The sequence below is a fragment of the Symphalangus syndactylus genome, chromosome 22 (assembly GCF_028878055.3).
Source record: "Symphalangus syndactylus isolate Jambi chromosome 22, NHGRI_mSymSyn1-v2.1_pri, whole genome shotgun sequence".
In the NCBI taxonomy this organism is placed as follows: Eukaryota; Metazoa; Chordata; class Mammalia; order Primates; family Hylobatidae; genus Symphalangus; species Symphalangus syndactylus.
Genome location: NC_072444.2, coordinates 16,672,198 through 16,690,007, shown reverse-complemented (window position 1 = coordinate 16,690,007; position 17,810 = coordinate 16,672,198). Strand labels below are relative to the sequence as shown.

Here is a 17,810-nt window from a genome sequence, read left to right as displayed (position 1 = left end):
GCCAAGGCACTCCAAAAACCCACCCACCACTGGTTGCCACTGGACCACAACCGTGATCAAACTGAGTAATCAAGCAAAGGATGGTTATCTTAAAAGTCTCATTCAACTCTGGAATTCTCTGAGGCTAACTGTGAACATTGGCCTGTTAGAAAAGCATAGATGAAATTAAGAAAATCAAGAGAACACTTGAAATAACTAAGAGTTGAAAATTAAGAATCTAAGAGTTCTCCAAATAAATTAGTAGGTTTAGAGAAAAGCACAGGGTATGAAACTGCATCTTAGGCTACGCTCACTTTTTGATATAAATAGAGAAAAGCCAAAAACGGAGTGAGTTACATCTCACATGAGGATTTTTTTTTTTTGGATACAGGGTCTCACTCTGTTGCCCGGGATGTAGTGCAGTGGCAAATCATGGCTAGCTGCAGCCTCGATCTCCTGGGCTCAAGCAATCCACCCGCCTCGGCCTCCCAAGTAGCTGGGACTAGTTGGGTGTATAGGTGTGTGCGACTATGCCTGGCTAAATTGTTTTTTGTTGTTGTTGTTTTGGTAGAGGGGGAGTCTATGCTTCCCAGGCTGGTCTTCAACTTCTGGCCTCGAGCAATCCTCTCACTAAGGCAGCCTGAAGTGCTGGGATTACAGGTATGAGGCACCACGCCTGGCTGAAGATTAGACTTTAACATTTGACTTCTAACGCTGTAGGACAGACCTAGAAAATTTCCAATGACACCTTCTTCAAGGCCAGCTCTGAGTCTCTATATACCCAACATGCCCAGTTCTTCTTCTAGGGTTGCAAAAAAATCACTGTTATCAAATTAAGAAGGTGACTTGCATGTTATATAAAAAAACCAATGTCTTGGCCGGGGGCGGTGGCTCACGCTTGTAATCCCAACACTTTGGGAGGCCGAGGCGGGTGAATCACGAGATCAGGAGTTCGAGACCAGCCTGGCCAACATAGTGAAACCGTAGCTCTACTAAAAATACAAAAAAATTAACGGGGCATGGTGTCAGGCAGCTGTAGTCCCAGCTACTCAGGAGGCTGAAGCAGGGGAATCATTTGAACCTGGGAGGCGGAGGTTGCAGTGAGTTGAGACCGTGCCATTGCAATCCAACCTGGGCAACGGAACAAGACTGTCTCAAAAAAAAAAAATAAAAAGCAAAACAAAAAAATGATGTCTTTAAATATTAGAATCCTATTTAGCATGCGGTAATGGTCATACTATGAGAAGTTGGAACTGAGACTAATAAGAATAACATTAGTTGAACATTTACTAGGTGCCAAGGACTATCCTAAGAAGTGCTTAGCACATACTAAGAGACTTAAACCCTATGAATTAAACACTCCTTTTTTTTTTTTTTTTTTTTGAGACCGAGTCTCCCTCTGTCGCCCAGGCTGGAGTGCAGTGGTGCGATCTCGCGTCACTGCAACCTCCACCCCCTCAGGTTCAAGTGATTCTCCTGCCTCAGCCTCCCAAGTAGCTGGGACTACAGGTGCGTGCCACCACGCCCGGCTAATTTTTGGTACTTTTAGTAGAGACGGGGTTTCACCATGTTAGCGAGGATGGTCTTGATCTTCTGACCTCATGATCTGCCCACCTCAGCCTCCCACAGTGCTGGGATTACAGGTGTGAGCCACCACGCCTGGTCCTTTTTTTTTTTTTTTTTTTTGAGAGAGGATCTCACTGTGTCACTCTGGATGGAGTGCAGTGGTATGATCATGGCTCACTGCAGCCTCGATCTCCCAGGCTCAAGCAACCCTTCCGCCACCTCAGCCTCCCAAGTAGTTGGGACTATAGGCACATGCCACTACACCAGCTAACTTTTGTTATTTTTTTTTTTTTGTACAGAGCGGGGGTTCCACTATGTTGCCCAGCCTGGTCTCAAACTTGTAGGTTCAAGCAATCCTCCTGCTTCGGCCTCCCAAAGTGCTGGGATTACATGTGTGAACCGCAGCACCTGGCCGGGAGAGTTTTGGTTGGTCATTATCAACCAAATACAAAGTGTGGGCCATGTCAGGAAAAACAACTGTAAAATATCATTCTGGAGACAATTAAGGACATTTGAACATGGACTGGGTACTAGATAATACTAAGAAATTATTAATTTTGTTAAGAATAATTTAAGTGGCCGGGCGAGGTGGCTCACACCTGTAATCCCAGCACTTTGGGAGGCCGAGGCGGGCAGATCACCTGAGGTCAAGAGTTCAACACCAGCTTGACCAACATGGAGAAACCCCATTTGTACTAAAAATACAAAATTAGCCGGGTGTGGTGGCGCACGCCTCTAATCCCAGCTACTTGGGAGGCTGATGAGGCAGGAGAATTGCTTGAACCCCGGAGGCGGAGGTTGCAGTGAGCCAAGATCGTGCCATTGCACTCCAGCCTGGGCAACAAGAGCAAAACTCTGTCTCCAAAAAAAAAAAGAATGATGTTAAGTATGATGGTTAATGTTCTCTATGCTTCTTTGTATATGCTTGAAAATTTCCAAAAGAAAACATTTAAGAAAGTATTAAGGGCTCTTTCTGTCATGTGAGGATACAATGAGAAGAAGGCAATCTGAAACTCAGAAGAGGCCCTCACAGAACTCAACCATGCTGGCACCCTGATCTCAGACTTCGAGTCTGCACAACTGTGAGAAATACACTTCTCCTGTTTATATGCCCAAGTAACAAGAATAATAAAAATAGTCACGGCAGGCCTTTGGTGATGACATCAGACTAAAAACTTAAGGAAGTAAAGGAAATGGCAAAGTGGCTTATGGGGAAAAAGACATTCAGGTAAAGGGAATGCAACACAAAGGCTCTGAGACCAGTGAGGGAGTGAAGAGAAGTAGTTTAGGCCAGAGATACAAGGGAGTGTAGTGCCTTGTGGGCCATTTTAAAGACTGATTTTTTTTTTTCCCGAGACAGAGTCTTGCTCTGTCGCCCAGGCTGGAGTACTGGCGCAATCTCGGCTCACTGCAAGCTCTGCCTCCTGGGTTCAAGCAATTCTCCTGCCTCAGCCTCCTGAGTAGCTGGGATTACAGGCATGTGCCACCATGCCTGGCTAATTTTTGTATGCTTAGTAGAGATGGGGTTTCACCATATTGGCCAGGAAGGTCTCGAACTCTTCTTGACCTTGTGATCCACCCACCTCAGACTCCCAAAGTGCTGGGATTACAGACATGAGCCACCACACCCAGCCCTAAAGACTGATTTTTTAACTGTGAGGGGATTGGGAAGACAATGTTTGAGTAGAAAGGCGACATGACACTGGACACAGTGGCTCACACCCATAATCCGAACACCTGGGTGGCCGAAGCAGGAGGATCACTTGAGGCCAGGAGTTAAAGACCAGTCTGGGCAATGTAGGGAGATTCTGTCTCTATAAACAATTTAAAAACTACTAGCTGTGTGTGGTGACACATTCCTGCAGTCCCAGCTACTTGTGAGGCCACAGTGGGAGGATCGTTTGAGCCTAGGAGTTCGAGGTTGCCATGAGCCACGATCTTGCCACTATACTCCAGTCTGGGCAACAGAGCAAGACCCCAGCTTGAAAAAAAAAAAAAAAAGTGACAGGCTGGGCACAGTGGCTCATGTCTGTAATCCTTTGGGAGGCCAAGGTGGGTGGATCACTGGAGGCCAGGAATTTGAGACCAGCCTGGCCATCATGGTGAAACTCCGTCTCTACTAAAAATACAAAAATTACCCGGGTGTGGTGGCACAGCCTGTAATCCTAGCTACTTGGGAGGCTGAGACATGAAAATCGCTTGAACCCAGGAGGTGGAGGTTGCAGTGAGCCGAGATCACGCCACTGCACTCCAGCCTGGGCAACAGAACAAGATTCCTTCTCAAATAAATAAATACATAAATAAATAAATTTTAAAGCATGATAGAACTTACATTTTAAAAAAAGTCTCGCTCTCACTATGATGTTAAGAACATACTGAAAGGGAGCATGAAAAAAGCAGTTAGGAAGTTATTGCTCTAATACAGGTGAGAGATGATGGCGGCCTGGAAGAGAATGGTAGTAGTGCAGGTGATGAGAAGTAGTCTGTTTACTGACATATTTTATTTATTTATTTATTTAGAGACGGAGCCTCACTCTGTCGCCCAGGGTGGAGTGCAGTGGTGTGATCTTGGCTCACTGCAGACTATGCCTCCCAGGTTTAAGTGATTCTCTTGCCTTGGCCTCCTGAGTAGCTGGAACTATAGGCGCGCACCACCGTGCATGGCTAATTTTTTTGTATTTTTAGTAGAGATGGGGTTTCACCATGTTGGCCAGGCTGGTCTTGAACTCCTGACCTCATGTGATCCACCTGCCTCCCAAAGTGCTGGGATTACAGGCATGAGCCACAGTATCCAGCCTGTTTACTGATATATTTTAAAGACAGAGCAAAAATAATTGCTTATAGATTAGATAAAGGTGTCTGATAAACAGAAGAGACCAGCACAAAGCCAGGGTTTTTGGTTTTAGTACGTGGAAAGATAATACTGTCATGAACTGAAATGAAGATAATGTGGGAAATGCAGGGATATTTGGGGGGAGCAGGAGCAGAGTGGGGATCAAGAGTTCAGTTTTCAACATTTAAATCAGACATCCAAGTGGTGATGTTGAACAGGCATCCGTATACAGGAATCTGAAGTTAGAAGGGAGGTATGGGCTAGATTCATACATTTGTGAATTAGTAGTTTATAGTTGGTATTTAAAACATTGCGAGTGAAGGGAATCACCAAGTGAATATGGACATAAAAGATGAGAGGCCTAAGGTATAACCCTGAGGGCTCCTTTATTAAGAGGTAAAGCAGAAATCCTTAGGAGATTGAGAAAGGAAGGGTAAAAAGGTTTCAGAAAAATCAGGAAGGTGTGGTGTCCTGGAAGGCAAGCGAAGAAAATGTTTCAAGCAGGTAGGAGTCATCAACTGTGTCAAATGCCATTGAGAGGGCAGCTGGTAAGGACGATAAACTGACCACTGAAATTTGCAACGTGGAGACTGACAGAAAATATTCAGTTAAAGTGGTGGGGATAATGTCTGACTAAAGTGGACAAAGTGGAAGGGGAGACATTGTAGATACCAAGTATAGACAACTTATACTTTGGTGAAACTGTATTTTTCTTCCTCTCTCGTTTGGCCAAGCAAGAATGGCTGAATTTTCAAGTTAAGTGTGTATATGACAGGACTCCATTATAATCAAGAATTAGAGAAAATCAATATGGTTTCACATAAGAGAAAAAAAGTTTCAATGGAAAAAATTACCATTAAAAAGGCCATGAGAAAAGGTCTTCAGGTTCATTAGCACCTTTGGGTTCACAACCCATCCATTACCAGGTAAATTTTGTTTCAGCCTAAGGTCATGACAATATGTTTCAAAAGAAGTGGAGCAAAGGCACACTGGTAGCAACATGCTACCTTATGTAAGTAGAGCAGAACTACAAGAAAAAAAAATGGAGGATATGGTCTCCACTCACCAAAAAGCAGAGAATAAAGGCTGTGAAAGGAAAATAAATCTTGGGATCCCCTAATCACGAACCCTAATCACGAATCCCCTAATCACAAGGAAAATCCTTGAGGACAAAGACAGACAGAACTCCAAGTCATTCATCTGCTCACTGAGATAAATGCATATCTGATTGTCTCCTTTGAAAAAGCTAATCAGAAACTCAAAAAGAATGAAACTCTGTCTTTTATTTACCTATGACCTGGAAGCCCCCTCCCTGATTTGAGTTGTCCCACCTTTCCAGACCAAACCAACGTACACCTTACATATATTAATGTCTCATGTCTCCCTAAAATGTGTAAAACCAAGCTGTGCCCAGACCACCTTGGGCACAAGTTTTCAGGACCTCCTGAGGCTGTCACGGGCACAATCTTAACCTTGGCAAAATAAACTTTCTAAATTGACTGAGACCTGTCTCAGATATTTTGGGGTCACACAAAGGAGATAAAAGTGAAATGTGATCCCCAGTGTTGCAGGTGGGGCCTAATGGGAGGTGTTTGAGTTATAGGGATGGATCCCTCGTGAATGGCTTTGTGCCTTCCTGGCCGTAATGAGCGGGTTGTTTAAACAACTGGTTGTTTTAAGAGTGTGAGATCTGGTTAAGAGTGTGGCACCTTTCCCTCCTCTCTTGCTCCCTTTCTTGCCATGTGATACAATAGCTCCTCCTTCCACCATGACTGTAAGTTTCCTGAAGCCCTCACTAGAAGCAGATGCCTGCACTATGCTTCTTGTACAGCCTGCAGTACCATGAGCCAAATAAACTTTATTCTTTATTAAAGAATAGCGAAATATGTTTCCATCTATAAATGCATCATACAACCCATTTTTGATCCACAATTGTGTCTGCCTGCTACCACTATACTCAGCATATAAGAAGCATGAAAATATCAGCACATTAATTTAGAACTTTCTACTTCTACAATTCCCTTTTCTTTTGCACTATTTCACTAGCTCTTTAATTTGGCACTCTGATGACCACTACTGATTTTCTGAAAATGTGGCTTCTGGACTGAAACCTCAGCACTTCTAATTGTATGCCTCAGTAATGCAAGTAAATACTGGTACTACACTGTATCAGGACAATGTGCATTCAATATGGTAGTCTTCTGTAGACAGAAATCTGGATTAAACATAATTTCTAGAAGTCATCTCACACAAACACTCTCAGAGTCTGTGAATTACAAATTTAAACAAATTGATATATCTGCATGAATCTACAACTGAGCAAATGTGACAATCTAAATGATCTGTCAAGACGCTAAGTGGCAAAATTTTACATATGAATTACTAACAAAATTATCTCAGAATTTTAGGCTGCATGTTTAAATGATGAAAACATTATGCTATTTCTATATACAGGTGTTACTGAAGCCTGAATTCTCATGAAATATATATAGATGTATATGTATGTACGTATGTATGTATATATCTATCATATATCTATGTTTTTTGAGACGGAGTCTCACTCTGTCACCCAGGCTGGAGTGCTAGGATTACAGGCGTGAGCCACCGTGCCCAGCCTAAAAGTACATTTTAACCCAATACTAGACTCAAAAACTATACCCAGATGCAATTTTTCTTCCTGTTTTTGTAAATACTAACATTCTTCTCCCCAACACATAATTTCACTTGTGTAAAGTATTTCTACAATCAAATGAAATGTCTTGTACTCATTTATATCGGAAATTGAAATAGTATTTTCTACACTTTTTTTTTCTTACAACTCTGAAGCTTTTTATCCTTTTTTCAGACTTTTCAAACATTTTCAAAATGAACTTTATTTATTACTTTCTGGTGCTGTACTTCATTCTTTAGTTATTAAAGGCTAAGAATAAATTAGGACCTTTAAAGTCTACACTCCTTTTTACTTTTATGGTTTTTTTTTTTTTTTTTTTTTTTTTTTTTTGAGATGGAGTTTCGCTCTTGGTGCCCAGGCTGGAGTGCAATGGCGCAATCTCAGCTCACTGCAAACTCCACCTCCTGGATTCAAGTGATTCTCCTGCCTCAGCCTCCTGAGTAGCTGGGACTGCACGTGCCCACCACCACACTCAGCCTAGTTTTTTTTTTTTTTTTTTTTCTTTTAAACCTGGTAGAGTAACTCTTTTAATGTTGCCAACTGTTAAGATATTTCATATCTGAGAACACACACAGTTCAATATTAAATATCTTAATAGCTGACAACATTAAAAGAGTTACTCTACCAGGATCTTACAAAGAAACGTAAGATTTGGGTTCGGAAAAAAAAAAAAACACACACACACACACACACAAAACAAAACTAGGCCAGGCACGGTAACCGGTGCCTGTAATCCCAACTACTCGGGAGGCTGTGGCAGGAGAATCACTTGAACCTGGGAGGTAGAGGCTGCAGTGAGCTGAGATTGCGCTACTGCACTCCAGCCTGGGCACCAAGAGCAAGACTTCATCTCAAAAACAAGGCTGGCCACAGTGGCTCACACCTGTAATTCTAGCACTTTGGGAGGCCGAGGCGGGTGGATCACTTGAGTTCAAGAGTTCGAGACCAGCCTGGCTAACATGATGAAACCTTGGCTCTACTAAAAATACAAAAATTAGCTGGGTGTGGTGGCGGGCGCCTGTAGTCCCAGCTACCTGGGAGGCGGAGGCAGGAGAATCACTTGAACCCGGGAGGTGGAGGCAGGAGAATCCTTTGAACCCAGGAGGCAGAGGCTGCAGTGAGCCAAGATGGCGTCACTGCACTCCAGCCTGGGTGACAAGAGCAAATCTTCTCAAAAAAATAAAAATAGGCCAGGCGTGGTGGCTCACGCTTGTAATCCCAGCACTTTGGGAGGCCGAGGCGGGCGGATCACAAGGTCAGGAGATCGAGACCACGGTGAAACCCCATCTCTACTAAAAATACAAAAAAATTAGCCAGGCGTGGTGGCGGGTGCCTGTAGTCCCAGCTACTCGGAGAGGCTGAGGCAGGAGAACCGCGTGAACCCGGGAGGTGGAGCTAGCAGTGAGCCAAGATCGCGCCACTGCACTCCAGCCTGGGTGACAGGGCGAGACTCCGTCTCAAAAAATAAATAAATAAATAAATAAATAAATAAATAATTAAAAAAAAACTATACATGGAGATATGAAAAGGAAAACATAATGGGGCAAAAAAAAAAAAAAACCAACAAAAAAGGTTTATTCTTAGCTGAAAGTAATCCTTCCTCAGTATTTAATCTATCTCCTTTCCCATGAAAAGGGAGCTAAAGGGAAGTAATACATCATGTTTTAAAGGCCAGGCCAATGGCTCATACCTGATGTCCACTCTAAGCTTAGGATAATACTGAGACACATATTTCCTGATGAGACTGTAAGAAGCTTCTTTAGGTTCACAAAGGCGAGTAAAGGCCAGTGGGAGGACATCCTCCAATTTTACTTGTGGTTCTGGATCCACTGCAGAGCTCCTATTCTGAAAAGTAATTATCAAAAATTATGATCATTATAGAATGTAAATGCTTCTACATACAACTCAAGGGCTTTCCTCAGTTGATTACCAAATTTGTCAATTTTGTGGCAATTCCTTTGATATGAAATTTTCAACTGATAGCATTAAAAATACATATAAAAGCTGGGTGTGGTGGCTCACACCTGTAATCCCAGCACTTTCGGAGGCCAAGGTGGGCAGATCACTTGAGGTCAGGAGTTAAAGACCAGCCTGGCCAACACTGTGAAACCCCCTCTCTAATAAAAATACAAAAATTAGCCAGGCATGGTAGCCTGTAATCCCAGCTACTCGGGAGGCTGAGGCACAAGAATTGCTTGAACCCGGGAAGTGGAGATTGCAGTGATGCAAGATGGAGCCACCGCACTCCAGCCTGCGTGACAGAGCGAGACTCCATCTCAAAAAAAAAAAAAACCAAACAAGAAAAAGCAGCCAGGTGTGGTGGCTCATGCCTGTAATCCCAGCACTTTGCAGGGCTGAGGTGGGCTGATCACCTGAGGTCACAAGTTCGAGACCAGCCTGACCAACATGGTAAAATTCTGTCTCTAATAAAAATACATAATTAGCCAGGCATGGTGGCATGCGCCTGCAATCTCATTTACTCGGGAGGCTGAGGCAGGAGAATCACTTGAACCCGCAAGGCGGAGGTTGCAGAGAGCCGAGATTGTGCCATCGCACTCCAGCCTGAGCAACAAGAGCGAAACTCCGTCTCGAAACACACACACACAAAAAACACACATAAAAGTAAAACGGAGTGTAGACTTTAAAGGTCCTAATTTATGAAGTGCAGCACCAGAAAGCAATGCATAAAGTTCACTTTGAAAGTGTTTGAAAAGTCTACGAAAAAAGGATAAAAAGCTTCAGTTGTAAAAAAAAAAAAAAAAAAAGTGTAGAAAAATATTATTTCAGTTTCTGATATAAATGAGTACAAGACATTTCACTTTATTATTGTAGAAATACTTTACACAAATGAAATTTTATGTGTTGGTAAGAAGAATGTTAGTATTTACAAAAACAGGAAGAAAAATTGGATCTGGGTATAGTTTTTAGGTCTAGTATTCGGTAAAAATGTACTTTTAGGCTGGGCATGGTGGTTCACGTCTATAATCCCAGCACGTTGGGAGGCAGAGGCAGGCAGATCACCTGAGGTCAGGAGGTGGAGGCCAGCCTGGCCAACATAGTGAAACTTACAAACATTAGCTGGGCATGGTGGCATATGCCTGTAGTAGTCCCAGCTACTTGGGAGGCTGAGGCAGGAGAATCACTTGAATCCGGGAAGCAGAGGTTGCAGTGAGCCAAGATCGTGCCACTGCACTCCAGCCCGGGCAATAGAGCAAGATTCTATCTTAAAAAAGAAAAAACAAACAAACAAACAAACAAAAAAAAACAGAGGACTCTTATACCTCCTCTAGTTTAAAAGATATTTCACAAAAAGCAGTATAATTCAGCTGGGTGCGGTGGCTCACCCTGTAATCCCAGCACTTTAGTAGGCAGAGGCGGGCAGATCACTGAGGTCAGGAGTTCAAGACCAGCCTGGCCAACACGGTAAAACCCTGTCTCTACTAAAAAATACAAAAAAATTAGCCGGGCATTGTGGCGAGTGCCTGTAATCCCAGCTACTCAGGAGGCTGAGGCAGGAGAATTGCTTGAATCTGGGAGGCGGAGGTTGCAGCTAGCTGAGGATCATGCCACTGCACTACAGCATGGGCAACAGAGCAAGACTCCATCTCAAAACAAAAAGCAGTATAATTTACATAGCTGCCCATAATTTAATGTAAGGCACTTAAGAGCACAGGCTTAACCAGGTTGGAATGCTTGGATCTGCGTCCTGGCTATTCTACTCACTAGATGAACAAATTATTTATAACTTCCCTAGGCCTTAGCAGAAAGGCTGAACTTTGCATAGTGCCAGGCACACAGCAAACACTCAATGAATGTTGCTATTTTTAGTAGCAGTAACAGCTCCACAGCACTCAAACTGTGGTACACATGTCTTACCTTTCTGTTTCTGGATTTCTGAGGTGTTTTTCTTGATTTCTGAACCACAACAAAACTTCCAGAAGCACCTTTTCCTTTAACCTAAAGTAAATTAATTTTTGTTATTCTAGTATTCATAACTTTACAGTAGGCTAAGGAAATTACAGGGCATGGTAATGCAAGAGCTAATGTAAAGTGGTGTTTACTTCTTCAGAGAAAAAAAAAACAGTCAATGAAGAGTCAAAAGACTTCAGATGAAAGGTCCTTTATATACCATCTAGCTGATGCTGAGTAATACTGGACAACCCAGTTAACCCTCTGAGCTTTTGTTTTCTCACCTACAAAATTTTGGGAAGAATGCTACTGTGATACCAGGTTAAACAGTCTATTAAAAACGTTCAAAATGAAATAAAAAATCAAAACAAAAATGTCCCACAAAAGTAAGGGACACAATCTCTTAGGGAAAATAAGAAAAGCCCTCACTGTCTTAAAAGCACCTTGGAAAAAGTTTAGAGCCTAATTAGTCTCAGGCCACGTAACTTCCCACAGTTTACCAATGATACATTATTCCTTATGGGAAGGGTTATCTAACAATTTTTTGGCGGGGTGCGGTGGCTCATGCCTGTAATCCCAGCACTTTGGGAGGCCGAGGCGGGCGAATCATGAGGTCAGGAGATCGACACCATCCTGGCTAACACAGTGAAACCCCGTCTCTACTAAAAATAGAAAAAATTAGCCGGGCACGGTGGCAGGTGCCTGTAGTCCCAGCTATTCGGGAGGCTGAGGCAGGAGAAAGGCGTGAACCCAGGAGGCAGAGCTTGCAGTGAGCTGAGATTGCTCCACTCCACTCCAACCTGCGTGACAGAGTGATACTCCGTCTCAAAAAACAAACAAACAAACAATTATTTAGCCACTGCACACAATGGTATGTTAAGTTTTACCACATATTTCCAGTTCACAAAGCACTTTCATAAAATTTTAAAGTTGATTCACAATAGGCCAGGCACGGTGGTTCATTCCCATAACCCCAGCATTTTGGGAGGCCGAGGTGGGCAGATCACTTGAGGTCGAGTTTGAGACCAGCCTGGCCAATGTGGTAAAACCCCATCTCCACTAAAAATACAAAAATTAGCTGGGTGTGGTAGCAGGCGCCTGTAATCCCAGCTACTTAGGAGGCTAAGGCAGGAGAACTGCTTGAACACAGGAGGCAGAGGGTGCAGTGAGCTGAGATCGTGCCACTGTGTAACAGAGCGAGACTCCATCTCAAAAAAAAAGTTGATTCACAATAACTAAAGTCCTCCACAGCTTAGTTTTACCTACACTGCTATCAATGTAGCAATCAAGCTGGAATGCTTTTAGCCTACTAAGAGTTGTTTAGGTATCAAACCAAGGGTAGTCAGGCTATGTAGGCTAGAGCAGGTCATAAACTAAAACATGAAGCCATCTCATAAGCTTTGCTGACATGTTACACAACAGGTCTTTGGCTCTAATAATTATATTAACTAGGTAAGACTTTTTAGTCAATCATAATTTTGTTTTATTTTAGAGACAGGGTCTCACTCTGTCACCCATGCAGGAGTGCAGTGGCACAATCACAGCTCATTGCTATGTTAGCTCATAGCTCAACTCAAGCGATCCTCCTGCCTCAGCCTCCTGAGCTGGGACTAGAGGCATGCACCCCTACATTTGGCTAATTTTAAAATTTTTTGTAAAGGCTGGGCATGGTGGCTCACGTCTGTAATCCCAGCACTTTGGGAGGCTGGGGTGGGTGAATCACTTGGGCCCAGGAGCTTGAGACCAGCCTGGGCAACATAGCAAAACCTTGTCTCTACAAAGAATACAAAACTTAGCTGGGTGTGGTGGTGCACACTTATAGTCCCAGGTACTCAGGAGGCTGAGGTGGGAAGACGGCTGGAGCCCAACAGGTATAGAGTGCAGTGAGCTGAGATTGCACCTCTGCACCCTAGCCTGGGCCAGAGTGAGATCCTCTCAAAAAGTAAAATGAAATAGAATAAAGAAATAATTTTTTTGTAGAGACAGGGTCTCACCTTGCTATGTTGACCAGGCTGGTCTCAAACTCCTGGCCTGAAGCAACCCTCCCACCTCGGCGTACAGGCATGAGCCACTGTGCCTGGCCGTCAGTGATCGTTTTAAAGGCCATTTAAATATCAGTTTTACATTCTGAGAAAGCTAGACTCTTAGCTCTACACAGCAGCAATCTGTTTTATTCACTGACAGACGTCCAGGCAACTGGCACATAGGAGACAAGACGTATCTGTGGAATTAAGTACTAGTTGGAAGTCCCTAAGCAGAGTAGAAATGCCTGAGTGGCACAGAATTCTATTCTGATCAAACAGGCAGGGGGTATAGAAAAAACGTAACAAGACTCTAGGAATGGGATCAACTAGGTTTTTAAAATCTTTGCCACTACCATAAGACCTTAGCAGTTATTTCATCACTCTGGACCTCTGAAGAGGGTAACATAATATAAAGTTTATTCTAGCTTTAGATTTCTATGGTTCTAAGTTTCCATGCACTATGCAAGATAAAGTAGATTTATGCCTGAAATCAACATTGGTTCTAGTGCTAGTCACATTTCACTCGGGTTTCTCTGATACTCTTAACAGGCTTTAATAGTTTAGCTACTAATCAGTTAAGGTGAGCACATTTATGAAGCTAAAAATTAATAGTAACAAGTCTATCATGTAAGTTAGGCTTTAAAGGAAACAAACCTAAGACAAGGTCAATTATCATTTTTGTTATTCCTTTTTGTTTTCAGACAGGGTATCACTCTCACCGGGGCTGGAGTGGTGAGATCGTAACTCACGATAGCCTCAACCTCCCAGGCTCAAGTGGTCCTCCTGCCTCTGCCTTCCGAGTAGGTGGGACTAGAGGCACATGCCACCAAACCCTGCTGATTTTGTATTTTTTGTAGAGAAGGGGTCTTGCTATGTTGCCCAGGCTGGTCTTGAACTCCTGAGCTCAAGTGATCCTCACAACTAAGCCTCCCAAAATGCTGGGACTACAGGTGTAGGCCACCATGCCTAGCCTCATTTTTGCTGTTGCAGTAGCAGGATTCCTTACCTCTTTTTCTTGTTCAGTGCTACATGATTTCAAGCACAAGCAGCCCCCAAAGAAAAATCCAATTAAGAGCAAAGTAAGCTAGAAAAAAGTTACACTATCTTAATGGCACCAATATTTTCAAAACCTAGCCTCAGATAATTCAACTAGGTTAAACTTAAGGAATTTCATCATCATGAAACTTATTTTTAACAAAAAAGGCACAAAAAGCCTAAATGTTACTAACTGTAGACTTAAAGCTAATACACAATGAAATTATCTTACTACTAACAATTGTGTAATACCTGTTTGATGACTCCTCTATTTAATTCTCTTTTCAGTGCTTGTTTAAGGAGATAACCCCTTCTCTCCAGCTCCAGCGAAGGATACTTATGGATGATGTATTTTCGAATAGCAACCACTGATGCACCACTCTTCTGGAAGCATGCCTAGAAAAGATTTATTAAACTAGTTGTTCTTTTTTATTAGATAGAGCCTGACATATATTTTCAAAATAAATTATTTTGGAAGTGAATTTGATAATAGATGACAAAAATGGTAGGGAAGAATGAACTTCAGAAGACTTCAGTTCATAACGGCTGCAGAGAAATAACAGAATTACTAAATATTTCTACTACAATTTTAAATTGTTCAAAACAGCCTAAAAGCCCATACTGAACATGAACAACATTCTATGTATAATGAAGAACCTCTTTCCATTTTAATTCCATTCTGTATTTAGAAGATGGATCTTTGGCATCAAAATGAGAAAAGCAGAACAAACCTATCACTTACAGGATCACAGATCTGTCCCATTTTAAGGCACGAGCAAGGAATGAGCATGCCAGGACATTTCCCTGAAGGCTCTGTATGAATGTCAGCAGAAAGAAAAATCAAAGATAATCTGAACAAGTGGCATAAAAATGGGTTTACAGATGGCAAAGTGCTGAAGGAGAGTTTTGGGTAATAGTGAAGGTGTTCTATTTGAAGTTAATGTGCCCTCTTCCATTTCCATCCTATTTTACTTATACTCCATTTGACATTAATGCACCTGGAAGAATTAAGTAGCTCATTATGTCACAAAGGCAGCAAATACTTAATTTTTTTCAAATGCTTAAAATTTTGTTTTCCAACTGGTCACTGACTTGAAATCAAATGCTTTAAATTTTGAAGCACACAGAAGTAGCATCTGTCATTTATCTAATGGGCCAGTCCATCAATTTTCTACTGCCACAGTGTCTATTAAATGAATGTAGCACTTATTCATTCTCATTGGATAAGAACTTCGTTGAATGTTTTTATACATTCTGAAAACAAAGAAAAATAACTCACAGGTAGATGGTCCAGAAAAGATTGCACAACATGAAACGAGTTGTATTAATATGGGTCATGTAATTCAAGTCTGTGTCTCTGAACTATTAATGACCTACTGAGGTTTACTCCTGATCTTACAAGAAAACACAAAGCAAAGAAAATCAAACAGAAAAGAACACTAACGCTGAAACAAATAATCTTTTGCTCCACCAATCTGACAGTGAGATGGTAGTAGACATCATGATTCCTGTTCAATACAGAAAATGGCATCCATGGTTTGAAATAGTAATTTGTCATATTACATGGAATACACATTATCTATATAAAATCAATCATCTCCATAAATATGCACGATTATATTCAAACCATTATTTAAGCCAAATTGATACTGTTTTAATTTTTTATTTCACTATTTTAAAGTTTCAGTCCTTTTTCCATCCTCACTATGATGCTGCTCCTTCAAACCCAGGTTGAGTGGTCATCAAGTGAAATCCTTGAAGAAAGGCTATACAAAGAACAGAGATTTCACGACACTGAGGTGATCTAGACCAATAAAGTTTTCTTAATAAGGTGAGAGCATAAAAGTCTTGAAGGAGTAAAGGGAGAAGTCTGAAGGCAAACCCTTTTTCCAGTTTATGTGTTAGTGCTATCTTCTCGCATTCTGAGAATGACAACCAGGCTGCTCCTTTTCATACACATACCCCCTTTTACTGGTTAAAATCATCTGTATCCCTGTCTCCCCAGTCCTGCCTCAGATCCTAACAACAGGGTCCCTGAAAGATGGGTCTGTTCTAACTCCTCTTATCATCTCATCATATGAACTAAACAAGGCAAAATTAAAAGACTTATACAATAAAGGCAATTCAAATTAGAAGATAACCTTTAAAAATTAAAATAGGAAAACTACATCTAATGAAAGTCATGAAAACGTAAATCTATGTAAGCAGGATAATTTTTGTAAGCATTTTGGAATGTCTAGGTGATAAAGCAGTGTTTATTAACAGGGTTCAGGTGTGAAAGATAACCACTACCAAGATCAGACACTTAGCTTTAGAAATGAACCTAGAGATATTTTTTAAACAAAAATTCTCAATATTTTTCAGTTACTGAGTCACAATTAGATTTCTAAGGGCAAGGACTTTGCTAGCCTTAGTTAATTCACCACTAGCAGGGGCGCCCAACAGAGGAAGGTAGTCCTTAAACGTTTGTTCAATGAATTAACATTTTCAGCCTTCAAATAAAAACTGTACTTAATCGATAAACTGAATTTAAAAGTTCTAAAGTTAAAATATTTGCTATAGTAAATATAAATTTTTTTTAAAAATCAACAGTGTTCACCAAATGTGATTATATTAGAAAAGCATGAACTCATAATGACTTTCCTCTCTTTAAAACTCCTTTAGGAAGCAGAGCAAGATTTATGATGTCTAAACAGAAATATGCCATTTTCAAATAAGAAAAAAATGAACATAATAAATCTAAGATGAATTGCTTGAAATAAAAACTTGCCTTAATGGCCTCAGTTAAGATTGCATCCATCTTGGGACGTGGGGAAGAAGCCATCGGTGTTTGTTTCTGGGCCCTGGCTAGCTGGCTGGCAGAAAGGGTAGCCCAGGAAGGAATTGTTTTTTTCACTTTCTTCTCCTTTTCTTTAGACTGATCTTTCTCACTTTAAAACAAAGAATTGTTATTATAGAAGATAAGCTCTCTAGAAAGACGTATAAAGTCAGAAGGAGGAAAAGACCAGAAAGGGATAAAAATTAATGCTTTAATTTATTTACAGGCTAAGATGATATGTACCATAAGCAAAATTTTACAAAATAAATCTTCTTTAAAAACTGGGTACTATAAATGAATTAAAAAGGTATTTTTCTCTTAGGTGCAGGAGAGAGGAGTCACATAAATTAGCACTGGTATAAGGGCTCAGTACATAAGAGAAATGGGAATTTTAAAATGCATATTAGTTAACAACTACAACAGATGCAGTATGGTATAGTGGAAAAAACTCAAGCTCTTAAGTCAGAAAACCTTGTTTGTATTTTCACTCAAACATTTACTAGCTAGCTATATGATCTTAGTAAATGATGTCTTTCTCCTCAGCTATAAAACAGTAATATAAAACCAACTACTTCCCAAGGTGTTGCAAGAATTGTAAGAGTATGTTTATCAAAACAATTTTGTGAGATTTAAAGCATTATATAAATTTTATTCTGAGTATATAACAGTACTCTGTGCGCCTAATAAATGCATTAGAACATTTAACAACAGAGGATAGGCTGGGTGCAGTGGCTCATGCCTGTAATCCCAGCAATTTGGGAGGCTGAGGATGGAGAACAGCTTGAGGCCAGGAGTTCAAGCCCAACCTAGCCAACATAGTGAGACGCCATCTCTATTAAACACGCACACGCACACACACACACACACACACACACAAACACACACACACACACGATAGTTGCTAAAAATTCCACAGACCTTAGCTATACTTATGAAACTCAGATAAAGAATACCCTGAAGATTATAGCTAGAAGG

The 17,810-nt window shown here is 41.3% G+C and overlaps 1 protein-coding gene across 17 annotated transcripts in view; it reads right to left on the bottom strand.

The window, feature by feature from the left end:
• HP1BP3 (heterochromatin protein 1 binding protein 3) overlaps positions 1-17,810 on the bottom strand; it is a 55,182-nt gene that overhangs the window by 24,865 nt on the left and 12,507 nt on the right. For all 17 annotated transcript variants that reach the window (XR_008653801.2, XM_063631659.1, XM_055261058.2 and 14 more), the window contains 4 exons: positions 16,788-16,947; positions 14,270-14,413; positions 10,926-11,006; positions 8,740-8,894 (listed from right to left, as the gene is read on the bottom strand). Coding sequence is in view for 16 of the 17 variants with exons in the window: in XM_063631659.1 (XP_063487729.1) it covers positions 8,740-8,894; positions 10,926-11,006; positions 14,270-14,413; positions 16,788-16,947 (540 nt within the window). In the remaining variant the exon portion in view is untranslated. The remainder of the gene's footprint in view (positions 1-8,739; positions 8,895-10,925; positions 11,007-14,269; positions 14,414-16,787; positions 16,948-17,810) is intronic.